The sequence below is a fragment of the Bos indicus x Bos taurus genome, chromosome 10 (genome assembly GCF_003369695.1).
Source record: "Bos indicus x Bos taurus breed Angus x Brahman F1 hybrid chromosome 10, Bos_hybrid_MaternalHap_v2.0, whole genome shotgun sequence".
NCBI classification, from domain to species: domain Eukaryota; kingdom Metazoa; phylum Chordata; class Mammalia; order Artiodactyla; family Bovidae; genus Bos; species Bos indicus x Bos taurus.
This window is the reverse complement of record NC_040085.1, coordinates 13,724,129-13,750,163: the sequence shown is the minus strand read 5'-3', so window position 1 is coordinate 13,750,163 and position 26,035 is coordinate 13,724,129. Positions and strand designations below refer to the sequence as shown.

Genomic DNA, 26,035 nt, shown 5'->3' with positions numbered 1-26,035 from the left:
GCAATATTTTTTCAAAAAGTCTAGTACTTCCTTAGTGCCTTCTTTGTTGGTTTAAGAAACCTATTTTACTCTGTTGTTATAAATATATTCTGTGTTAATTTTTAAACTGTGAAGTGTTGCTTTTCACATTTACTTAACCTAACTGACCCAGACTTTGGGTATGATGTCAGGACACAGTTTGATTTCATTTTTGTCTTATACAGACAACCAATTGTTCCTACTAATTTAAATGTCACTTATATGTCACATCTGGGTTTATGTCAAAGCTCTCTATTCAGTAACATTAGCTCGTCCATCCTGTTCCAACCATCTTAGTTACTGTACCTTTATAAAGTGTGTAGATCTTAGTAGAGCCTGTGCTCTCACCTCCTTCTTAAACAATGTCTTGGCTACTCTAGTCTCTGTGATATCATATACTTTGTACAGTTTGTTAAGATGCATGAAGAACTCAGTGGACTTCTGCTTTGAAATTACATGAACATTATTATTAAAATTTGTATTTCTATGGATAAATGAGACCCACATTTGGGTCTTCTTTACTGTTTCTTTTGTATTAGGACAGTTAGCACTAATGACCCCAACAGAAAAACCCCAATCTTTCAATGGTTTAACACAGTGAAGATTTATTCCAGCTCAGGTTAAGTCCCCAGCAGGCCAGGCAGCCACTCTCCTTACTGACAGCAGCTGGAACCCATGGTCTCCAAGATCACGTGGAAGGAGAAGAGAGACCTGGAAGAGACCACGGATTCTGAACGACTCTTCTCCGGCAGTCTCCGGCAGTGACACACCTCACTCCTTCTCATCCTGGCCCCAAAGTAACGGCAAAGGAGGCTGCTCAATGTGGGCGGGCAAGTGGAGTATTTACTGGGCATTAACTGTCTCTGCCAAGTCTTCACATGGCTTTCCAGTTTTCTTCATGAAGGTTTGTGCATTTGGCTAGTTTTATTCCTAATACCTTTAATTTTTGTTGCTATTGCTAATTGTATCTATTTTTTAAATTGAGATATGATTTATAGATAACAAAATTCACCAATTTTCAGTGCACAGTTCACTGAGTTTTGACACATTTTCCCAGTCCTAGAACCACCTTGATAATGAGGATAATCAACATTTCGCTCATGCCTGCAGATCCTCCTCCACCTCTCTGAAGTCAGCCTCCTGCTCCTGGCTCCTGGCAATCTGCTTTCTATCACTAAAGTTTTGCCTTTCTGGCAAAATATAGGTAGAATTTCATATAAATGGAACCACGAAGTGTGTCAGCCCTTGTGTCTAATTTCTTTCCTTTAGTCAAAAGCCTTTAAGGCCTGTCCATTTTGTTCTATGTTCTGTGGAGCAAGTGTCCCTGGCTGAATATGCCAGGATTTGTTATTCCTTCACCCACTGGTGAGCAATTGGGCTGTTTCCAGTTGGGCTACTAAGAATAAAGCTCCTATGAACATTCATGATCAAGTCTTCATGTGAGCCTGGATTTTCATTTTTCCTGAGTGGCACTGTTGAGTCATTTGGTGAGTATAGATTTAACTTGATCAGACACCACTAGATTATTTTCTGAGGTTGGAATACTCCTTTGTATTCCCACCAGCAACTGAATCAGAGTTCCAGGTACCGCAGATCTTTGCAATATTTGATCGTGTCTTTTATTTCTACCATTCAAGACAGTGCGTTATATTAACTCCTGGTTTAAATTTCCATCGCCATAATGACTAAAGATGCTGAGCATCTTTTTGAGTGTTTATTTGCTATCTATATGGGTTCTTTGATAAAGTGTTCAAATCTTTATTCATTTGTTTGAGTCATTTGTTTCTTATTATTAAATTATAAATAATATATTCAGGAGACAAGTCCTTTATAAGATGTATATTTTGCAAATATTTTCTCTCAGTTTATGGTTTACCTTGCCATTTCCTCAACCATGTCTTTCAAAGAGTAAATATTTTTAACTTTGAGGATGTTCAACTCATCAAATTTTTCTTTTATAATTTGTGCCTTTTGACAAGGGCATTAAAATGGTACACGGAAAAATGGACACAACACAAAGGACAGTAACAAAGTAACAGAGGGACAAAAACCCAGCAATCCCACTGCTGGGCATACACACCGAGGAAACCAGAATTGAAAGAGACACGTGTACCCCAATGTTCATCGCAGCACTGTTTACAATAGCCAGGACATGGAAGCAACCTAGATGTCCATCAGCAGATGAATGGATAAGAAAGCTGTGGTACATATACACAATGGAATATTACTCAGCCATTAAAAAGAATAAATTTGAATCAGTTCTAATGAGGTGGATGAAACTGGAGCCTATTATACAGAGTGAAGTAAGCCAGAAAGAAAAACACCAAATACAGTATACTAATGCATATATATGGAATTTAGAAAGATGGTAACAATAACCCTGTATACGAGACAGCAAAAGAGACACTGATGTATAGAACAGTCTTTTGGACGCTGTGGGAGAGGGAGAGGGTGGGATGATTTGGGAGAATGGCATTGAAACATGTATAATATCATATATGAAATGAGTCGCCAGTCCAGGTTCGATGCACGATACTGGGTGCATGGGGCTGGTGCACTGGGACGACCCAGAGGGATGGTACAGGGAGGGAGGAGGGAGGAGGGTTCAGGATGGGGAACACATGTATACCTGTGGCGGATTCATTTTGATATATGGCAAAACCAATACAATATTGTAAAGTTAAAAAAAAATTAAAAAAAAAAATTGAAGACATAGAAAACAAATAACAAAACTGCAAGTGTAAATACTACCTTATCAGTAATTAACATAAAATGTAAATAGATCAAGTACTTGAAAGGAAGAAATTGGCAGGATGGATTTTAAAAAACGATATCATTTTGAGATATACCTCTCTCAAAATTATATTACATAGCTTTAATATATAAATATATAATTTATATATTACTAATAGCCATCAATATAATATTAATAATAAAGAATACTACTTGTTGATATTATATTATTTAACATGTATATTTTGGGCTTCCTAGGTGGCGCCGGAGAAGGCAACGGTACCCCACTCCAGTACTCTTGCCTGGAAAATCCCATGGATGGAGGAGCCTGGTGGGCTGCCGTCCATGGGGTCGCTAAGAGTTGGACACGACTGAGCGACTTCACTTTCACTTTTCACTTTCATGCGCTGGAGAAGAAAATGGCAACCCACTCCAGTGTTCTTGCCTGGAGAATCCTAGGGACGGGGGAGCCTGGTGGGCTGCCGTCTATGGGGTCACAGAGAGTCGGACATGACTGAAGCGACTTAACAGCAGGTGGCGCTAGTGGTAAAGAACCTGCCTGTCAGTGCAGGAGATGGAAGAGACGTGGGTTCCATCCCTGGGTCAGGAAGATCCCCTGGAGGTGGACATAGCAACCCTCTCCAGTATTCTTGCCTGGAGAATCCCATGGACAGAGAAGCCTGGTGGGCTACAGTCCATGGGGTCTCAGATAGCTGGACACGACTGAGGTGACTTAGAATGCACACAGGCATTATATATTTTATGGGCTTCTTTTTGAGACAAAATTGTTGCTAAAGATGAAGTCTACTTTAAAGTGATAAAAGGATCAAAAAATGATAAAAGGAGCAATCTGTCAGGAACAATTAACTATTTAAACATATATGCACCTAACAGCAGAACCCCAAAATTCATGAAGCAAACTTGACATAATGGAAGGAAGGGATAGACAGTGCAACAGTAATAGCTATAGACGTCATGCCCATTTTCAATAATGGATAGATGAACAGGATAGAAGATCAGCAAGGAAGTGGAAAATTTGAGCAATATAATCAGGGCATCTAGAACCCTCTACTTAACAACAGCAAAATTCATATTCTTTTCAAGTGCACATGAAATATTCTCCAAGATAGACTCTGTGTTAAGTCACAAAACAAGTCTCAAGAAATTTAAAAGGATTGTAATCGTATGACATGTGTTCTTTGACCATCATACAATGGTTTTAGAAATCAATAACAGAAGGAATTTTGGTTGCAAATATATGGAAATTAATGCATTTTTACTGAACCAGTGGATCAAAGAAGAAAGCACAAGAAAACATTAGAAAGTAAATTAAGATGAATAGAAACAAAAACACAACATACCAAAACTTATGGGGTATAGCAAAAGCAGTATTCTGAGAGAAATTTATAGGAGCTTACTGCTATCTAACGGAGAAGGCAATGGCACCCCACTCCAGGACTCTTGCCTGGAAAATCCCATGTATGGAGGAGCCTGGTGGGCTGCAGTCCATGGGGTCGCACAGAGTCGGACACGAATGAAGCAACTTAGCAGCAGCAGCAGCAGCAGCTCTCTAAAGATCTTAGATCAATAACATAAGAAACTAAGGAAAAGAGCAAACTAAACAAAGCAGGTGGCAGGAAGGAAGTCATAAACATCAAAGAAGAAATAAATGCAATCGAGAATAGACAATCAGAAAATTGGCAAAATCAAAAGTTGGTTCTTTGACAAGATGAACAAAACTAACAAATTTTAACAATTTGATCACTGACCCTGTTGGAGACAGTAAGGCAATTGAGAACATTTTTCAAAAATGATGTCATAGAAATACGAACTCTCTTTGCAAAATGCACATTCTTTTGTATAAAAGGATGGACGTGGTATTACAGAGCTGTCAGAACTCTTACTTAGAGAACATTTTTTCCCCTGGTAATTATGACTCTGGGATAGAACTGCTGTTACTGAACCAAAACCTGGATCCCCTTGCTCACAGGGCACAGTAAAGCCAATCTACAGACACCAGGTTGTGGTGAAGGAAAGTGTAGCATTTATTGTAAGGTGCCTTACAGGGAGTCCAGGACATCAGTGCTCAAAAAGCCCAAACTCCCTGATGGCTTTGAGCAAAGCGTTTGGTGTCCCAGGGTATGTGATCAGTTCAGTTCAGTTCAGTTGCTCAGTCGTGTCCGACTCTTGGCGACCCCATGAATCGCAGCACGCCAGGCGTCCCTGTCCATTACCATCTCCTGGAGTTCACTCAAACTCACGTCCATCGAGTTGGTAATGCCATCCAGCCTCATGACAGTTCTCTGCCTGGTTGATGGTAACGTAACAGGGCAGTGTCACGGGGTGAACATCACCAGTCCTTCAGTGCCAGGAGGTGCACATGGAGTATTTGGTCATCAAGTAGTTAATTTCTTCCATTTGGTGGGGGTTTTGACATCTATGAAACAACTCAGGAATTGTACATCAGATACCATAATCAGGCACTTCAGAGAGGAGTTAAAACTATGGGAGGGAGAGGTGTCTGTCCTGGGAAGGGCCCCATAGCATCCTGCTCAGTTTCACTGCCATTTTGAAACTTCCCAAATTAACAAATTACTTCCCAAAGTAACAAATTTTTTATTTATGTGAACAAACTTGAAATTTAAGTTTCTTTGATCTGACAAGCCATAACAAATCTGAATAAGTGTTTGAAGGAAAGTTTTCGTATGCAAACGTTGCAGCATTACCTCATTTGAGGGGCATCAAATTAACTCTGTTAATTCTTTTTTTTTTTTTTTTTTTTGGTTGCACCAAGGCATAGGGGGTCCTAATTCCCCAACCAGGGATCGAACTTGAACCCCTTGCATTGGAAGCACAGAGTCCTAACCACTGGACCACCAGGGAAGTCCCAACTCTGTTAATTCTTTATCTAATAAAATAAACCTGCTGCTTGAAAGTTTAAAGAGAGAGAGAGATTTACTGCCAAAAAAGAAAGGAGAAAGAGAGAGACAGACGCGGAGACAGATATATTGGGTTGTCCAAAAAGTTCATTTAGATTTTTCCATTACATCTTACGGAAAAACCCAAATGAACTTTCTGGCCAATCCAATACTAACAGGAATGAAAGATGGGATGATACCACCAACTTTTAAGAAATGAAAAGGGACATAAGGGAACCCTATGAACAATAGTATGCTGAAAAGTCAGATAACCTAGGTAAAATGGACAAATTCTTAGAAACACACAAACTACCAAAAGTGAATGAAGAAGAAATAGGGAATCTGAATAGACCTATCGTAAGTGGAGAGATGCAAATAGGAATAACACTTCTCATAATGAAAAGCCCAGGATCAGATGGCCTCACTGGTGAATTCCACCAAACGTTTAGAACCATGGACACCAATCCTTCACAAACTCCCAAAAAGTAGAGAGGAGGGAGCACTTTCCTTACTCTGCTGCTAAGTCGCTTCAGTCGTGTCCGACTCTGTGCGACCCCATAGACGGCAGCCCACCAGGCTTCCCTGTCCCTGGGATTCTCCAGGTAAGAACACTGGAGTGGGTTGCCATTTCCTTCTCCAATGCATGAAAGTGAAAAGTGGAAAGTGAAGTCGCTCAGTTGTCTCCGACTCTTCGCGATCCCATGGACTGCAGCCTACCAGGCTCCTCCATCCATGGGATTTTCCAGGCAAGAGTACTGGAGTGGGGTGCCATTGCCTTCTCCTTCCTTACTCTAGGAAGCCAGTATTACACGGATACCAAAACCAGATTAAAAAAAATTACAAAAGAAGAAAACTACAGACTGATATCCCTTATGAATATTGACACAATAATCTTCAACAAATTCTTAAGGGAGATGAGAAATTTCACCTATTTTTTAAAAATACAGTGGTGCCAGTCAGACTTTCTTGGTCTCCTTTCCTGACAGGCTTTGGCTCCCAGCTCCCAGTGCTCCTCTCCCTGCTTCCACATTCCTGTTTATTTGGCTTTTCCTTAGGGAAGCACCAGTTCCTCTTTCTGCTTGACACTTGTGTTCAGGTTTCGGGTCCTCTGTTAGGGAAATCGCTTACTTTCTTTTGAACAAATAATTCACAAGTTTCTCTGTTGTTATTTGGACTTCACAGATGGCGCTAGTGGTAAAGAACCCCATTGCCAATGCAGGAGACTTAAGAGATGTGGATTCGATCCCTGGGTCGGGAAGATGCCCTGGAGAAGGGAATGGTAACCCACTGCAGTATTCTTGCCTGGAGAACCCCACGGACAGAGGAGCCTGGTGGGCTACAGTCCATGGGGTCGCAAAGGGCTGGACACGACTGAAGCAACTTAGCACTGTTGTTATTTAGCCAGTTTCCAGATCTAGTATGAGCAGTGCTGGAAGAAACACCATTTCCTCTCTCCAGTGCATCCCCCAGCATTCTCACCGTCCTCAGTGGTACTTCCTCGGTATCTGGCAGATGCTGTAGTCCGGGTTGGAAGCTCCTTCCTGGCCTTGCCAGATCACATGGTCAGGCCTCTTAGGACTATTCATCCTGGACGGTAGCTTCTGTCCGTTCCATGTCTGAGTCCTCCTCCAGACTGTGAACACACCAGCAGAGATGGTCGTACTCATTCCATCCTCACTGCCTCACCTGTAGTTGGTCCCTGTAATAGGGACAGAGTCGGAACCAAATAGCTCAGAAATCCCATTAGGAGTGTGGCTAGACAGGGAACGTTAGGGGGATTTGGGAGATCCCTGTAAGTTAATGATCACTCAAGAAAACAGGTTTGCTTGACCACAAAACCAAGCAGGCCTGCTAAGCAGCAAAACCATACCACAGAAGCCTGAGACACGCCCCAACTCAATAAAACAATGGTGGCTGAGACCCACATCCTGCCCAGAGAGCTCAGCAAGTTAATGACCCTTAGGACATGCTCTCTGCACACATAAAAAACAATAATTTATGGGAGAGGGACATTTCAAAGTGAAAGACCCTCCTTGTACTAAGACCTGAAATAATTTTCCCGTAGTGCCATGACAGTTCTTGTTTGACCATTTAGGAACAAGAAAACTCCCCTGTCTCACCTGGAGGAGGAGATGATGATGGAAGCAAGGCGTCTACTCAAGAATAAGGAAGAAGATGGTCTTTTCCATCTCCCCACTTTTCCTTTGATTACAAAACTCTAGCCCATAATGCTTGCCCACCCACTTGTAAGCCTCTCAAGGACCCTGTTCTAATAAATCACTTCTTATCTATCACTTCGCCTCTCACTGAATTCTTTCTGTGCTGAGAGAGACATCAAGGACTGGAGCCCTTCAGAGCCCTGCAAAAAGCCACGTAGTGCTTTCATTAGGAAACACTCGTGAAACCAGGAACGATTCCCAGCTTCTCCAGGGAGGAGGGCTTTTCTGACTGGCCCATGAAATTCCTTTTCTCATACTACCTACCCACACTGAGATCTCTTTGGTTTCAGTTCCAGTTTCCCTCCTGTGTGTTGGTCTGGAATGCTCATCAGCTGGTTTTCTTGAGCGTGATCCATCATTTTGCCTTCAAGAATAGATCCCAGCTCTTTATGTCCTCTTACAGGAAGCTGCCCAGAATTCTCTGTTAGACCCCGGGGTTTGAGTTTATGGAAGAAACTCCCCTTATTCTTAACTCACTAGGATTGACTCCACCAAACCCAGCTCAACCAGGCCAGCATCACCCTTGCAGTGTTCAGGGCTTTGGGGAGCAGAGCACTAGCTCTGCGTGTTCACCATATCCAGGGCTCCCAGCACTTTATCTAGTGCCAGGAGCCCCATACGGTCCTAGAAGTCCCAGTGCCGTGCAGGATGGCTGGATCCTCAAGGTATCTCATGGCCATGTGGAGCAGGTTAGATTCCCAGCTCTGCATTGGCCGCCTCCTCCCTCCAGACAGAAAGCCTCATTAATTCCTAAACTCAGCTCAGCCTTACCTCTGCTCCAAAACCTTTCTGAATATATCCTCTCCAGCATAATTAGGATTTTGTCCAATTACCCCAGCACTGGCCCACAGTGACTGCAAGTCCATCTTCCTCACGAGGCAAGTTCATCAAGTGAACACCTCTAATGTGCTAGGCGATGGAAGGGAGGATACAAACGCAAGCCTGTTTTCCTGAAGGAGTTCACAGTGTATTGGAAGAGACAGAGACCAGGAACAAGAACCATCAGGGGACTGAATGGTTAGGCTGGGTGTTTAAAAATAAATAGAAATTTATGAGGCAGAGAAAGCCAGCAGTGAGGGTAGGTAGGGGTTAGGGAGACAGTTTGAGCAAAGGGAACAGTACAGAGGTCAGATACCAGGGTTTATTCTGTAAGTGCAAATTGCTCGGTATTGCTAGGGCCAAATTTGGGTCAAAAGCAGACTAAGGGGCAAACAAAAGCCAAGAGGCAGCAGGGCCACACCGGATTCTATTTTGCAGGGCAGGTGACAGGGGAGCCACCGCATGATGTTGAGCAGGGGAGGGAGGCCAGATGTTAGAAAAATCAAATCCTTTTGTGGAGGCTGGACTGCCAGTGAGGCTGAGGTGGGGGGATGGGTCGAGGAGGCGTTTGCACAGTGGATGACAAAGAAGCTGTTTGGGGACATTATGATAGCTGTAGGGGTTGGTGAGTCACGTGCTAGCATGTTGAGGGGAGAGTTTAGAAAGGCTCCCAGAATTCTCAAAAGGCAGGGACAGTAACGAGAGGCAGGCACCTGTGTGTACCAGGACGGGTGATGGGGCTTTGCTCCAGGCCACTGAGTTGGAGGGTGTGGAAATGCAGAATGGTGGCAACCCAGACACCTCCTGAGGTCAGTCTGCCTCTTCAAACCTGGATAAGGCTGGCTGGGATTCTCATTTCTTGACCTGGGAAAGGCCTCGTGCCTTCTCCTGTGTCCCCTGATTTCCACGAACTTTCGGGTTTTAAACTCTCTTGGTCACTTCTGGCTCATGCCAATCCCATGTTTGGTCACCCTCACTCACCATGCCACACTCGTGGTCTCTCACCGTGGTGACTCAGATGCTCCTTCCTTGGAAGGGGGAAAGTCAATAATTTGTGCAAGGCCTGTGCACATGGAAGATGTTATGTAAGACGAGGGGAGTTGATGGGGTTCAGGTCACGGAGGTGCAGTGAGCACACGACATTGAATTCCCTCTCAGATCTCATTTCTAAACCTTCTTTGGAGTGCCTCAAGAGAAGCCCCTTCCCACTGCAGTCATCCTCCCGCTGGCCCTCATTCTCTCATCTTCTTGTTGATATACCTGCTGCTTCCCCTCTCCCGATTATTTCAGGCAATTCCAAATTCTTCTCACTACAGCACAGCAAGAGCTCCTATCTTGAGCTTAGTCTAGGCCCATGTTTTCATTTCTCTAATCCACAGTCAAGTAAGAGAGTGTCTTGAGATGAACATCATCCACTGTGCTTGGAGGGTAATTGTAGTTGTATCATTTTTCAACATTACACACTTTTACAAGATTATGAAAAATGTAAAGGACTATTTCCTTGAACTATTCTCTCCCACGTCTCCCCCTTCCCATCCTCACCTGTGGAGACCCAAGGTGAAGAGTCAGGCACCGAGATCCTTTGTATGGGGTAGGGCTGGCCTGGCTTGTCCATCCCTGCCCATGTCCTCTCCCCATCAATTTGATGGCTGAGGCTTCCCTGGGGCTCAGATGGTAAAGAATTCACCTGCAATGCAGGAGATCCAGGTGTGCTCTGTGGCTCCGGAAGATCCCTTGAAGGAGGGCATGGCAAGCCACTCCAGTATTCTTGCTTGGAGAATCCCATGGACAGAGGAGCCTGGTGGGCTACGGTTCATGGGATCGCAAAGACTTGGACACGACTGAGTGACTTAACACTTTCAGCACGGTTACCGTCTTTCCTGATGGCTCCACACCCCTGACCGGCAAGTGGCTAAATTCAGGAGGAGCTGATGGACTGGGAAAGGAGGGCATTTCTTCTTCATATAGAGCACTGTTCAGTGTTCGTCTTAGAACCAGTTGGAGGATATCCTTTTCCTAGTTCCCAGCACCCAGTCCATCATTGTGGCATCAGCTTCATTTCTTATGACCGTGCCAGGCAGACAGGTCTTTGTTACCACTGAAGTTCACTGCCGGATACCAAAGGGCCAGTAACAGTAACACTAGGGACCTACAAGGGTCCCTCTGAGGGAATGGGAGGGGGTGCATATGTGGGAAGCCTTCTCACACACTCCAGGCCTTGGGTTCCTGAGCCTGTCTGTCCATCCACCTGGGCAACAAGCATCTGCTATGTTAGAATCTGCCTCTGGCGTTAGGCCTTTGGAGAAGAGTGAGAACTTCTGTCCCCACTGAGTCAAGTGGGAAAAGACTGAAGACAGATAAACCACTATGAAATGTGCCAAGAGCTCCATCTAGGGATGCAGAGGACGGCCGGGACGGCTTCTCTGGCTGTTCGAACAAAGCGGTAGTGGTGTTCCGTGTGAAAACACTGAGAAGCGTGTCCCAGGCTGCCTTCCTCTCAGCCGGATGCTGGGTGCACAAGGCTATCTGGACTGGGGGGCTGTGGCAGACGGGCACAGGCTCTGGCACTGGGAGCTCTGACTCCACGGCTAACGGGAGTGATGGGATCCGGGTTTCCTACTGATCACTCGGCTGCAGAGCAGATGGAGTCCCAGACCCAAAGGGGCAGTGAATAGGGATGCTGGGCTCCATATCCAGCCCTCGCCCTCCTCCACATCCAGGCAGGGCAGGGCCTGTGGCTGCTGTGCTCACCTGAGCCCAGACACTCACCCTGTGAGAAAACTTTCAGTGCTACAGACTGAATGTGTGTCTCCCCAAATTCACATGTTGAAATCCTAATCCCCAACATGTGAAGGTGATAAGGCTGTGAGGGTGGGTGCCCAGGATGGGATTAGTGCCCTTATAGTAATAAAAGAGACCCCGGAGAGCTCTCTCTCCCTTCTGCCAGGTGAGACACAGTGAGAAGATGCGAACCAGGAGGCGGGTCCTCACCAGACACCCCGTCTGCCCATTCCTTGATACTGAACTTCCAAACCTCCAGAACTGTGAGAAAATAAATGTTTGGTGTGTAAGCCTCCCAAGTCTATGGTATTTTTGTAATAGCAGCCCAAGCTAAGATGCAGTGAACATAGTCAGCTTGTGAGGCATCCAGGACAGGCAGGGCTCCTTGCAGACACCTGCTCTAGGGCTCAGCCATCACACACTGGTGTGAGGTGTGGGTGGGGTCAGGAAGGCCCAGGCTGGGTGTGGGTCCAGTCTGTGCACCAACACAAACCAAGCTGCTTCCCCAGACATTGCCACATCAGGGACATGGCCTACACACCATTTAGGAACGGCTGTGTTTTCCTGCTGGGGTCACCTGTCTCTTTCTGACAGGTGTGGCCTTCAATCCCTCAGACTCTCAGTCCCTGCAGGGGAATATCGGGGGTGGGAACAGGACTCATCTCCGGGGCTGGTGGACCCCTGGATCACCACCTTGCTTCCCCCGCTGCACCACCCTGTGTGCCTCTGGCACTCCTGCCTTTACGGTGACGAGGGCAATGGTGTCTGCTTGAGGCTGGGAAATGGGATTCCCCACCCCCGCAAGTTCTGTTTCCCTAAGGAAAAAGGAAAATAACTCTTTGTCCAGACCACAGTTTGATTGAATTAAAAAAAGTGTATTGGATTTCCAATACTAAATAAAAACATGAAACTGTTTTTCAAAAAGCCATAGAGTTTACAGCATCAACTACAGAAAAGGCCAAACAAGAGTGTACAGAAACTAGTTCCCAGCAGCCCTCCAGGCCCCCCTCCAGCAGGCAACAAGGCAACAGACACGTTCGTTCCAGATCTTCCTGAAGGAAGCTGCTGGCCAGCAGCTCAACTAGGACATGACAAGACACACAATGGTTTAATTTCAAAAATCACAGGAAAATGTAAGAAAATGTATTAAATTGTGAAAAGGTGCAATACAGAATAGCTTTCCTATTTCTTACTTTTAAAAAAGTCCCCCAACTTTGAACAGTTATTTAAAAATAGGTCCCTCCCCCCGCCCCAGTTCTGTGGCAGTATGCAGGTACCAAGGCCCTGAGGTAACAGAAGTATCAGGGTTCATGGGAGGGAATGCCCCGAATACCGAGCATGTGTCTTTGGGCAAAAGGTAAGACAGTTTCTGGGGAATCTCGAGCTCCTGGTGTCCAGAGTGCTCTTCTCAGGATCAGCTGAAGTGCACTGCATTTCCAGAATCCTGCCTGGCACTATCCTCCATGACCAGCTAGCAGGGCAGCAGGAGGTCCCGCACTGCTCTTTTCACTGCCCCCAAATAAGAAACAGAGAGTTTATCTCCTAGAAGAGCCAGTGTGCCATGAGACCTAAATGGGGGAAATGACCAGCACAGAAAGGCAAGCGGGGCTCCTGCCTGCTGCAGGCTGAGCGCCCCCTGCTGGTCCCAGCCAGTAAGATGCTAGTTCTTGGCTACATCTCCATCTGCCTTACACAGCTCCCTCAGCCTTACACACTCTCTTCTAGGATTTGCTGGGGAGTCAGGGAAGATGCCTGAGGGTCAGTCCTGTATTTTTTCTTAGTATATTCTTAATATATATTAAAAAAACTCAGCTTCTTTCCTTTTAAAGAAGCACACGAGAACCACCTGTAAAAGCCAAAGGTTTCTTGTATGGCTGGCCTCCCAGAGCCCCTCAGAGACCTCCTGCTGCCTTCTTGGAATCAGGGGCTTAGCTGAGCTGCTTGGAGGGTGCGGGGGGGAGCGCTCTCCTGGTCCCCTGCTACTTATGGGACAGTGTTCAGAAAGAACTGCGAGCCTCACTGGTGCTGCTTCATTCTTGCTAACGCCGTCTCCACAGGGGCTCTGAGACGTAGAAACGAGGGCTGGACTGACCGAGGACAGGAACTAGGGAGAAGCAAGGAGTCTTGTGTGGGAACAAAATCCCCACCTTAACATCCGACTTCCCCAACATCAGAGGGTTAACAGCAGGACAGGGGGTCCATCCTCTTCTCTGATTTCCTAGGAATGTGCCAGGCTTGTGCCCTGAACTCCATCACTCCTGTAATATGATGTCTGACTCCTCAGCGTGGATGTTATTATCAGGATATTACCAAGACACCAGGGCAGCTACATCCTTGAACCCACCTATTGCACAGAAGAACTTTTTTTTTTACTAGATCCAAATGAAACTCCAGTTGCAACTTAGTGACAATAGAGATGGACATGCCAGGACAATAAAGAAGATGCTTCCGTTCTCTGCAGGCTTCTGGAAGAAAGTACAATGACTGAAACATTCACAGGATCTCAGCAGCCCCTCCATTTCCAATTCCCAACCCTCCCAGCCCGCCCCCACCCCAATACTGAAACTGCACAGAAACCAACAAACAAGTCTTTTCAATGTTACATTTCATTCAGATAGATCTGTAATCTCACAGTGATGAGAGGAGAAAGTCAGGCCTTTAATAATTATAAAAAAATAATAAAAAAGCTTACAAACAGCAATGCAGTATTTCCTCCCCCCTTCAAAGTGATGGATTAACAGCTGGTAGAGGATGCAATGACTCAGAATCAAAAATAAAAACAAAAACAACAACAAAAAAAACCAAACCAACCCCTGGAAGAACCCACACTGTCAATGACTTTCCATACATAATTCAAACAAGTAGTCAAATGTCAACCACTTGTGGAGAACACCACGGACTTCCTTGGTTTTGATAGTGTTTTTCTTTTGAAGGTAAAATAAAATAGAACACAAATAAAATTGTACAGAAATGCCAATGTCTACACTCCATAAAGGCGATGCTGTCGCAGCATGAAGACACGGCCTGTCCACCAAGTGAAACATAGGTTGCACTTCTTGCCTCTTCCCTGGACACAACATTCTGGCCCATGGTGCCCAGTCCTGCAGGGTATCGGCAGGCAAAGGGAAGCTGCCTCAACACGGGCGTCTTCCAGGCTGACTGGGAGAAGGCAGGTGGCCAGGCCTGGAGCCAGCCCCACGCCGGGGCACTGGCCGGGCGGCCTGCTGACTCTGTGTTCTCAAGTGCTGTCCTCTGGTGCTCTGTACAACTCCTTGATTTCAAGGCTAAGTCCCAAGACTTCTGGACTCGGGCCGGGAGTCACGTCCCGGTCAAGGTGGTCATGCTGTCGTGATGGCGTTTAGGTCCTTCATCAGTCCTTCCAGGTGGGCCATCTCTTTGGTCAGCTCATCTGGTTCATAGCTCTACGGAAAAGAGAACAGTGTTACTGGGCACGATCCAAATAGCCGTCCAGAAGCAGGGCCCACAGAAAGAGGTCACAGTGTCGAGGGATGAGTGAGAAAACTGCTGGACAGCCTGGACTGCCCACGCCCCTACCAGCCCGGCAGAGTCAGAGGCTGCAGGATGCGCCCAAGCCTGCAAGCATGCATTTCTTTCCATCGCAAAATACCTTTCCTCCAACTTGTGCTGCCAGGGTCACAAGGACCTCACAGGCCCCACCGCTTGCCCCTTCTAGTCTCTGTTGGAGCCAACACAGTTGGTACAACCCCTTGATCTCTGCGCCCCAAGCTCTCCTCCTGAGAGAGTCCTGTACCAGGAAATGCAGAGGTAGGGCATATTTATTGGAATGCGGGAGTGAAAGATCAAGGAGAGACTCTGTTGATGTTGTTTTGAGAGCAACCACTCAGGCAACTTCCTCTATAGCATCCTGCTCAGGAAAGATCATAAACAGGGGCTGGGGGGTAAAAGAACATGTGGACAGTTCAAACCAAGACAAGAGGATCAGAGAGACAGGCCAGAATTGAAAGGGAGGCAGGTGTGATAAGCTAATCCAAGCAGATCGAGCCTGCGGCACAGCCCAGGCTCAGGGGAGCAGATGAGTGCTCGCCTGTGGAATGAGCGAGCCTGCCCCACACTCTGGGCCAACACGGGAACTCACACTCTCGGAGTCTTCCAGCATCCTTGTGGTCTCCTGCACTTCAGGGGCACTGGGAACCACCACTGGCATAGGAGGCCGGCTCCTTCCTAAAGTCCCGATGGAGGCCGTCTTCACGGCGTGGATGTGATGATTCAGAGCTGCAGGGGGAAAGGGCACCATCAGGGGTGTGTCTGAGCCTGCTCCCCTGGTCCTCACAAAGGTATCTGAGGTCCAGATGCTGCTCAGGGTGAGGGATGCACACACACCCAGCACAGAGCTCCTGCTCTGAAAAGGGACTGAAACAGGATGGAAGGAGGGAGAGAGCAGGGCATCCAAGAGCCAGAGAAGATGTTCCGCTTGGCTTTAAAAACTCACCTCTTGGACCAGTGGTTCTCACAGTGCAGAGGTTCCAGGGCCCCTCGCAAAATGTCTGGGAGGGCAAAACTCCTTTCATAATGATACCCAGACACATTTTGCCCTTCCACTGATGGTACAAAAGCAATAGTGGGAAAAACTGCTGGAGCCTTAGCACAAATGAAGGTATTGGCACCATGTTGTAAAGTCATTCATGAACACACACACGTGACAAGTTTAAAAAAGAGCCAGTGTAATTAACGCAGAAAAAGTTATGTTATGAAATTGATTACCCATCTTTTAAATATTCTAAAATGGAAATACGGGTAAAATACTACTGCACACCAAAGCATGATGGCTGTCTGCAATAAAGGCACTGGTAATTGAGTTGTGAGCTGAACTGTTGCTTTCATTACGAAACACCAATGTTATTAATAGTTCAAAGAAAGACCAACGCACAAACAGGTTATTTAGACTTGAGCATTTGGCAGACATTTTCTAGAAAGTGAAAGAAGTCCGTAGGGAAGACAATGGACAGCATTTATTTCCAATGATAAAATTTAAGTTTAAAGTGAAAAATCAGAATTTTGAAAAACTTGTATCTGCTACCATGATCTTGAGGGCTTCCCAATATTTAGACCTTGATGATATTAATGAATGACTTTTAGATACTGTTTAACAAAATGTATCAAGATGTGGAGGGTCTGTATAACTTAGTGAATCAGTACTTTCCAAATGACTGACATGTGGTGTTCAGTACCATGCATTCAAAGTGCAGGCTAGACGGATTTAGGGGACAGAGTACAAATAATTATATGGTTTTGGATTCCACATGACAAAGAAATCAATAAAAAAAATCACAGTTTGCTGAGTTTTGCTGTAGTGTCAAAGAAGAATACCCACAGCAGTCTGAAAAGTTTATATAAATAATCTTTCCTTTCCAGCTACATGTCTGTGAGGCCAGACTTTCTTTGACCAAAACCACACACTGCTTGGTTTAAATGCAGAAGCAGGTGATGACAATCCGGCTGTCTTCTATGAAGCTAGAAACTAAAGAGATCTGCAAAAATGTAAGGCTGCTACTCTTCTCACTATATTTTTATTTTGAAAGTTATTTCTCATGAAAATATGTTATTTACCTCAACGTGACAGATTTATTGCTATTTTTATATGAATACAATAGTTTTAAAATGTTTTGATTCCTAACATAGTGAATAATGACAGGTATAACTCGTGTGAAGAAAAAGTTCCTTTGCAGCTTCAGTAGCTTTTAAGAGTTAAAAAGGGTCCTGAGACCAAAAGCTTGACAACGAGCGACTTATTCTGAAACAAATCATCATAAGAGAGAAATTTGTGTCAAAGAGTAGGAGGCAGAAAGCATGCCTTTGAGGCGAGAGGACCTTTGTTGAGCTGTGTGAACTCAAAGAGTTAACAAGCCTTCTGCAGGGTTATTCCTGCAACCTTGGTTTTTTCCTTGCTTCCAAGTCTTGAACTCCCTAATCCTTCTCTAGCTGGCAGGAATCCTACGGAGGCAGGCAGTTCTGGGAGGCCCAGATCGGTTGTTCATACTCATGCCACTGGATTCTACCACCAAGGGTCCTGCACACAAAACATACTTCAGAAAGTCAGCCTTTGCTTCCTGCTGAATTATTCTCTTGTTTATGTATGCTCCCAAAGGAGGAGCCCATATCCTCTCCGAGAGGATAAGGACAGGCTTGGAGGACATGAGCTTTGTTATTCTGCAAAGACGTGGCGACCGGTGTCTTGAGCCAGAGCCACGGGGCCCCTCCGATGCTGCTCTCCTTGCTCACCTTGCTGGGAGAGTAACGGTGTGCTTGGCAACGCTGGATCGTAGGTGGGAGGCCCGGTGGGTGGGATTGCCGGCACAGCAAAGCTCTTCAGTGGGTGGGAAGGGCGAACGTGGGCTGTAGGGAGACTCTGGCCCGAATCTTCCTCTTGGGAGCTGGCCAAGTAAGAAGAGCTGGTAGCACCTTCAGGATCCTGATGATCGGTACAGCATGTTTGAGACGAGGAGGCTGGCATGGTGTCAGTGCTGGGGGTGTTTCGAACAGATTCTACAGCAGGAAAGTCTAAATGTTAGCATTTATTTTACCACTGAACGTATGCACATTCTGGGGTTCTGGCTACCTACCTCTGAGGGCCCCTGAAACTGGCTCAATAAGCACTTCGGGTCAATGCTAGTTCAAGGGAACACAGATTGGCACCACTGCCAAGGCTAAGTAAGAATGGTCTAATTTCAGAGTCCCCCCAGAATCTGTCCACCAGATGCTGGACTTTTTTCACCCATACAGCTAAGTGGTCACAATTTTACAGATTTAAAGCTCTTCTCAGTACTCACTATGGAACACACATAAAGGTTCCTGATATGTTGTCTGTTAAGATGTAAACAAGAAAATTTAAAATTTTATTCACTGACTGACAGCCTCTGAGACTAGCCTTTCTCAGACAACACATCACCAAGGCCTCCTGGGTGCCTGACAAGGAGCAGCTCTGCCCCGAGGCCTGGTGGTCCCTGCAGGAGAGGCCGTGCCACAGGCCCCGCATGCGCGCTGGCAACTGCGCAGCCTCCCCAGAGCCAGAGCCCCATAGCTCAGGTGAGGCCTGGACAGCCAAAAAGTCCAAAGGTCTGCCGACGGCTTTAAGATAATGCCACGAGGTGTTTGGGCGTCCAGAGGAAAAAACAGGGGCACAATAGCCTGAAGAAGGGGCAGCTCGGGAAAAACATGACAAAAATCTCAAAATAAGTGAAGAGGCGTCAGAGCTGTTCTGGAAGGCAGCATGCTGGGGTACAAAAAGCACTGGCTCTGGAGTCAGATAGACCTGAATCCTAATCTCTTCCTATGAGCTGAGTGAACTTGGCGGTAACCAAATCTGTTTCTTCACCTACAAAAATAGGAACAATAACACATAATTTACTGAGGATTAATTAAGAAGATGAATAAAAAGTGCTGAACACGGGGCTTGAATGACTGATAAGACTTTTTTCTTTGTAGATTACCAGGTGCTTACTCTGAGCTAGGCACCACACTAAGTGCTTTATTATTCATTAGCTCATTCAATCCTCATAGTAACACATCAGACGCTGGGAGCCTAAGCATGGCCCAAGGACACAGACCTGATGGGCGGAATTCCGAATCCTGGCCCGAGTCCCAAGCCCAGGCTCCATCCACTGAACACTACCTGCTCTTCCAAGCCCAGTCCACACGGCCCCGATGCTGCACGGGCAGAAGCAGCACCAGTTCCCAGGGCGACCACATGAGGAAGGCTTTTCACACAGTGTGAGCTGGTGCAGACCACCATCCGCACCCTGAGGAGGGGCCTGGAGGACACCAGGTAACCTGAAGGAAGACCTCCTTTGACTCCTAGAGTCCTCAACCTTATCAAGGAAAATTAACCCTTTTAAGTAGTAATCCATGAACAACCTGCTGAAATCCAACCTCTCCCAGCCTTTGTTGCTGAGGCAGCCATGAATCTGTTCCCTTGGGCTCTCGGGAGATGGGCCATGGTGGTCAAGAGTGCTACTCAAAGATCTGGCCTTGGGTTCCAGCAATAAGGGACTCATACACCCTCCCCGAGTGGTGAAAGCCTGGCTATCTTAACCTCCCAGGCCTAGGTCACTTCTTGTCCTTTCCAGGGCTGTGCTGAAGGTCTCATTTCTCTTGCCTGCTCAGGTCAGCTGTCACCTCACCTGGGGAGCTGCTGGTCCTGCTCTGTGTGATCCTGGGCTGGGTAGAAGCTGATTAGTGAGGGTAACAAGGATGAGGAGAGAGAAAGCACGAGGCTCTAGCCCTGACCATGTACTGGCAGATATGTTAGGACAGCTCTACCACAGCTGCCTCGACTGCCTTACTTAGACGTATAAGCTTCCGAGGGCCAGAGATGGCAGGAAAGGTGAAAAAGGAGAAGAGGCCTGCTTACGCGGAGCAGAGTGCAGTGCAACCCCAGAGGGCATGGTACACTGTATTCTCTGTGCAGGGTGCGCCCTGAAATTGCGCAACACCCCCGGCTCACAAGGGAAACAACGCTGTAACTAGAATTTCTACCTCCTGACTGATCTCTCCGAGTTGTCTAAGACACCAAGTGCACAGCGGCTGGGTACCTGGGCACATGGACAGTGTGTTTTCTGCATCAGGTGGTAGTGACAACAGTAAACGTCCAAGGAAAAGACAGAAAACACCCTCTAGGCAAGGACGGCCTGACCCACGATGGGCTCTGCAACACTGGGGTCTAGAGACACAGGGAAATATGATAGTAGCAGAGCTCTGGTCACTCTAGACACCTGCTCTACATTTCAAATCCATCTTCAGAGGCTCTGTTAGTTTTACCTGCTTTTAACCCCTCTGGTTATTAAAACAAGGAACCGTTTAGTGGAGGAAATCATTACTTTCTCCTCTTTTTGCTTTCTGCCTAAATACATACAGAACCAAACTTGTATCAACACTGACCCTTTGGGTGAGGGGTGGGTGGGAGCTCTATGCTTCCTGCCCAAACTTCAACCTCCTTCTCGTCCAGGAGGGAGGAGGCAGGGGGCTGACCTGACTGGGAAGACCCTGCCATGCACTTAGGTATGCTCATATCCCAGTGGGGGAGATTTTTCTGCCTTAAAAATGGAGAAATATAGTCAGGGCACAAAAACCTCTTTCTAAGAGCAGGCCTGGAGGGCTGTTTCTGGTCTGTTCTGAGATTATGTCTGCGAGGCAGAGTCTGGTTCTCCATACAGCCTCCCTCAGGCTGTCTTTCCCTAAAGGCAGGAACCCACACCTGGACTGGAGGGAGGGAAAGGCCAATTTCAGACATGAGTTCAAGCAGCATTCTCCAAACAAAGTAAGAGTTTGGGAGCAGGTAACTTTGGGAGTTATCAGGCATGTCTTAGTAAGCTTGGATCTCCATCTGATGTTTTGCGTATGTTTATAACTGACCAAAACTTAAAGGAGGAAGGGATGTTACTGTCAACCCAAGCTTCTAAGCATGAAGTTTTGAAGTTCTTTTAAAAAATGGGATTCACATGAAACTCCCTTATTTTCTAGAACTACCAAAACTCAGCTCTACTACTAACATCTGTAACTATTAAAAGACAAGTTTCAAGTTTCAAATGATGGAAAAAGAGTAAACTGTATATATGAGACGTTTTTTTTAGCACCTTAAAACTGATAAAGCTGTTTCTTAAGATTTTCAAACTGAGACACGGTGGTCTAGAACGGTGTATCTTTACATACACTGCAGATTGTTAGGCTAATGTCCCATCTATTTTCAGAGATAATCTATGCTTGGGAGCCCTTTTTAATTTCACTCCACTAGGCAATATGAGGTTTACAATCTGCATAACTCCACCGTGGCAGCTGGCCCTGCTGCCCCCAGGTTGTTGCTCTTACTTTGATTCCCGGCAGATATATGTAATTAAGAGCTCACATTAGAAGTACCTTACGGTTGCCCTAAGAATTCTCCCACCATTAGGCAAAGGCAACCTCTAGTGTTTAAAAATCATCCAGATTACATTTTCCTTTCAAAGTGAAGGATTAAACAAACTGAAAATAGGATGGAATTAAGATGCAAGTTGATGGAACAAGACATGGCTGTGTGATTACAATTATGTTTCTTACTAAAACAACACCTTGCCCTGAGTACTTAAAACTCTGGGAGAAACATGAAGTGAATTTTATACAAAAAAACTTGAGTCAGTAACAGAAATGTTATGATAGACAGATAACACTGACAAAAACTCCAAATCCTTCTAAGTGGGGCAGGTCCTCCCCCTTGCAGCTTGCCGACTCTTTCAGAATGCTTTCAACCTGGCGCTCCATCCTCATCTCTCACCTGTGGAATTGGCCCTGTCTGAAAGGGACATGGATGTGCCAATGGGCCATGGGCTGCCCGGGTGGTAGAGATGACTGCGAGCTGGAGAAGCGAGGCTGCTGGAGTGGAAATGATGGTGAGGGTTATCGAGGGAATGGATGGGATGGGCACTAATCACAGCTGTGAATGAACACAAGACAGAGAAATGCTTAGCATGCTTGCACGGACACACACACGTCACAGTCAAGAGCAGTGACCCCGCACCCCCTGCCCCTGCAGTACCACCATTCCCTGGTTTTGCGGTGGCAGCTTAGGCAATTAGCCACGGGTTTGGGCCATTAGCCGTGGGTTTTACATTTGTCTTTAAAAAAAAATCAACACACTCTTATGCATATGTCTCTATATATACACAGAAAGAAAAAAGCCTGATAATTTTTACTAAAATGTTAACACATTATCTTGTAGGGAAGAGTGGTGAAGATTTTTTTTTTAATTTCTTTTGGTTTATCTTTATTTTCCAATTCTTCTACAGTAAACATGGATTACATGAGTTATTAAAAATACCTACTTGAATATGTCACAAAGTATAAACCCATAAGCCAACAAATGATGGTTTTGGTATCTATAATTTTTTTTCTCCTGCTTATAAAGATAGAAGTCCCTTTTCCTTAGAGTATATTCCTAATTCATTCTGTCTTTTCTTACTTGCTGAGTGAAGCATGAAATAGGTATTTAGGCTGAATGAATAAGTGGCTGTTTAATCAGTTTTCATATCTTAAAAGGAATGCAAATGGAAATGAACTGTTAAGGTCCAATCTAGTAGTAGAAGCATGAAATACAGGCCTAGGGCACCATCTCTTCCTGCTTCCAGTCTGCGACCTTAGCCATATCTACTCACATTTTAAAATATAAATGGATTTTTTTCTAAATTCTCTCTTTCCTTCCCACACTGGCTAAGGAATTCAATTTGCTGCATTTAGCAAATGAATCCACATTTTCACACAGATATTCCACATACAACTTTCTAAGAATACAAAGTGCTTCTTTAATGAGCTTCCTTATCGATCCCAGAGATGGAAAAACAAAATCAGAAGCACAGCCGAGGTACAAACTTTTCTTAGGTACTCCCTTAGAGTAGCTGTGGAAACACTAAGTTTAACATCAAGATGGTGGTGGTGTAATTGCTAAGTCATGTCTGACTCTTGCAACTCCATGAACTCTAGCCCGCCATCAAGATAACCAGTTCTAGATTCTCGAAATAGGCAAACAGGTAGGGTTGATCAGAAACAAGTGGGATCTTTCCCACCCACCCTCCCCTTCCCTTTAGCAAGGACTTCACAAACTTTGTGATAAAACTCAGTTAGCCCTTGGATTCTATTAAAATGTCAGGTCACCAAGAGTCTCCCTGATCTTTGGCAGCAGGGGGGGGGCACTCAACATTACTTAGGTGAGGAAAATCCCAGGCAATACAATAAAGGGCCTTTGTTCTGCAGCATTCTCCTCACCACGTTCAAGCAAGCAGGTGGCACAGCCAGCCAGGGACCCTGGAGCAGGGCCACCCTCTCCCCTCCTCAAGGCCTGGGAAACTAATCAGGGGCTTTCCTTGCTCTCAGGGACCAGAAAGTGAAGGCGGGCCCCTGGAATAAGATACAATGTGGTAAAGCTGGCTGAGGAGAGGTCTCAGGGTAGCTGGGCAGTCAGCATCTCCTCCATGGGAAGACAGTAAGTTTTCAGAAGTGGGGTGTTTCAGAATCAGTGTTTTTCACAATTAAGGCCAGGGTGGGGGGAAAGACGCCTGACGTTTTACCTAGGAAGTGCAACTTGAAAGTGTTTTAGGTATAGAGACTCTCACAAAAGTAAAACAAAGCTGATTTTTGTTAAGGCTTTGTCAGTTTTTCCAAATTTAGTAAACCAAAAAATAAATAAAAGAATGTGACAGTGCCTGTCCGGAATATAGTTGGCAAGCATCAGCTATTAGTTGAATCAGAATCCACTGCTTCTGTGCAAGGCCTTTGATGGAACCTCATCCCACCACCACTAAGCCATCCCCAGCAGTGCTCAGACATTTATAGCCACGGTAGGTGGATGGGGGATGCAGCCTCCAGGGAATCCTGGCTTGTAAAAAAGGACTGAAGCCATGTGGGGAAAAGCATATCTCAAGCCCGATCCCAAGTATATCTGGGCACTTGGTATCAGATTCTTGAATTAAAGAATCCACTCACTCAGCTGCTGGGGCACAAATGAAATAACACTGTATATTTATACGTACTCCTTCCCATCACCAAAAAAAGAAAAGGAAAAAAAAACAAAAACAAAAACCAGGAATGCTGTCAACTAGTACAGCTTATCTTTTCTCTGTAACATATTTAAAAGTAACAACTCTAGGAATAGGGTAGTCAAATTTTACAAGTTTTAAAAATAAGCTAGTTCAGGCAAGAACTAAAGCCTTATATAAAACAACTAGTTAAGCTACCATCTTCTTATAAATCATAAGTAACTAGAATGAACTAATCTACTCTTTTTGGAGGTTCCCCTGGTGGCTCAGATGGTGAAGAATCTGCCTTCAATGTGGGTGACCCAGGTTCAATTCCTGGGTTGGGAAGATCCCCTGGAGAAAGAAATGGCAACCCACTCCAGTATTCTTGCCTAGAAAATCCCACGGACAGAGAAGCCTGGGAGACTCCAGTCCATGGGGTTGCAGAGTCGCACACGACTGAGTGACTAACACTCTCACTCTTTTTGGACATTGCTAAACCTGGGGACCTTGTCCAGGGAATGTCTGAGGAGAGGAAAACCTGTTTTCCTTGCACACATCCAAGTACAGGCCCCTCTTCTTATCATGGACCCTAAGCAAAAGGTACTTTGTGCAGAAATGAACTATTAGTAAATGAGTCTTTAGTCTTCCAAGGCTGATTTTTAGACTCTTGCGCGAGCGACAGCGTGTGTGCAGACAGGACGTTCTCAGGGATCCCACTGGTTTCCAAGTTTACAGCGCCATCTTCTGTGTGTAGGATATCTGTGATTATTTAAAATCTCTGTCACTTGTGGACAGACATGGCCGACAGTCCTGAAATGGGACATCTTTTAAGAAATGAATAAAAAAATCCCAAAGCTCATTTAGGTTAAACTGAAAAGTGATTTTTCAGGATTTAAATCTAGGTCTGACACTCAAATGGTGAAGAATCTGCCTGCAATGCAGGAGACCAGGGTTCGATCCCTGGGTCAGGAAGATCCTCTGGAGAAGGGAATGGCAATGCACTCCAGTATCCTTGCCTGGAGAATCCCACGGACAGAGAAGCTTGGCGGGCTACAGTCTGTGCGGCTGCAAAGAGTTGGACACGACTGAGCAACTAGCACAATGACTGACAGTATTAATGTTTGCTGACCTACTGTGCAGCCCAGAGCAAATTTCAAGATTAAATAGTTTCTTACACTTGGATTTGGTATTGGTAGGCAGGTGGCTGCTTATCTCTTTAGAATGGCTCAGAGGACCCTCAGCTGGAAGCCCCAATGTGCCAGTTCATCTGAAAGGCTTCCTCATCTTGAAAACAGTAACAAGGGAGAAGAAACACTAGTGGAAAACGTAATTGGTTTGTCCCATTGCATTTTGGTTTTTAATCATGATTATATACTTGAGTTTCAAATACTGCAGGAGGCTGGGCAACTTTTATGCTTATCAAAGTGAGGCACAGGTCAAGCAAGGTTGAAAAATATTGCTATAAAAACAGAAACTCCATGCTATCTACCTCAAACTCCTCTAAAATATACAGTCTATTGATTAAAAAATATTCTGCAATGCCTATCAACACTGATCATGTATCAGAAAGCCTAAGGAACACTGTGACATCTGGCCATCCTTAGCCCCAGCCTAGAGTGATGACGCCCCATCTCTCCTGAAGAGACTTGACCTACTTTTAAAGAGACTGGTTACTTCCCTAATGCCTGGGAGACTTGTGGAAGTTGGCCTTGCAGTTTATTTACACTGAAATTAAAGAAGCTACTAGTAAGAATAAACACTAATCACAAAATATGGCAAACGTTTGATTCTTCTTCTCTCAAGGTGCCAAAGCTTTGGTAGATCAATTTTTGCATTAGGATCAAGTGAAGTCAAAGAGATCATTTGTAGCTGTTCCCCAATATGACTGGATAATTGGCAGCACTTGGGAAAAGAGACGCTTTTAACTTACGCTGGGGTGGCTGGGAGTCAAAGGGCATCATCATTTTTGGTCTCATTCCCCGCCTTCCTGCCAGTGTAGACATGCTGTCCTCTGATTCATGCCCTA

The 26,035-nt window shown here is 45.4% G+C and overlaps 1 protein-coding gene across 9 annotated transcripts in view; it reads right to left on the bottom strand.

The window, feature by feature from the left end:
* Window positions 1-12,342: 12,342 nt before the first annotated feature.
* NEO1 (neogenin 1) overlaps window positions 12,343-26,035 on the bottom strand; it is a 239,511-nt gene continuing 225,818 nt past the window's right edge. For 5 of the 9 annotated variants that reach the window (XM_027553159.1, XM_027553162.1, XM_027553160.1 and 2 more), the window contains 5 exons: window positions 25,940-26,032; window positions 21,774-21,932; window positions 17,750-18,013; window positions 15,606-15,742; window positions 12,343-14,910 (listed from right to left, as the gene is read on the bottom strand). In XM_027553159.1, the coding sequence (XP_027408960.1) occupies window positions 14,827-14,910; window positions 15,606-15,742; window positions 17,750-18,013; window positions 21,774-21,932; window positions 25,940-26,032 (737 nt within the window). In that variant the 3' untranslated portion in view covers window positions 12,343-14,826. The remainder of the gene's footprint in view (window positions 14,911-15,605; window positions 15,743-17,749; window positions 18,014-21,773; window positions 21,933-25,939; window positions 26,033-26,035) is intronic. The other 4 variants (XM_027553163.1, XM_027553165.1, XM_027553166.1 and 1 more) reach the window with 4 other exon arrangements.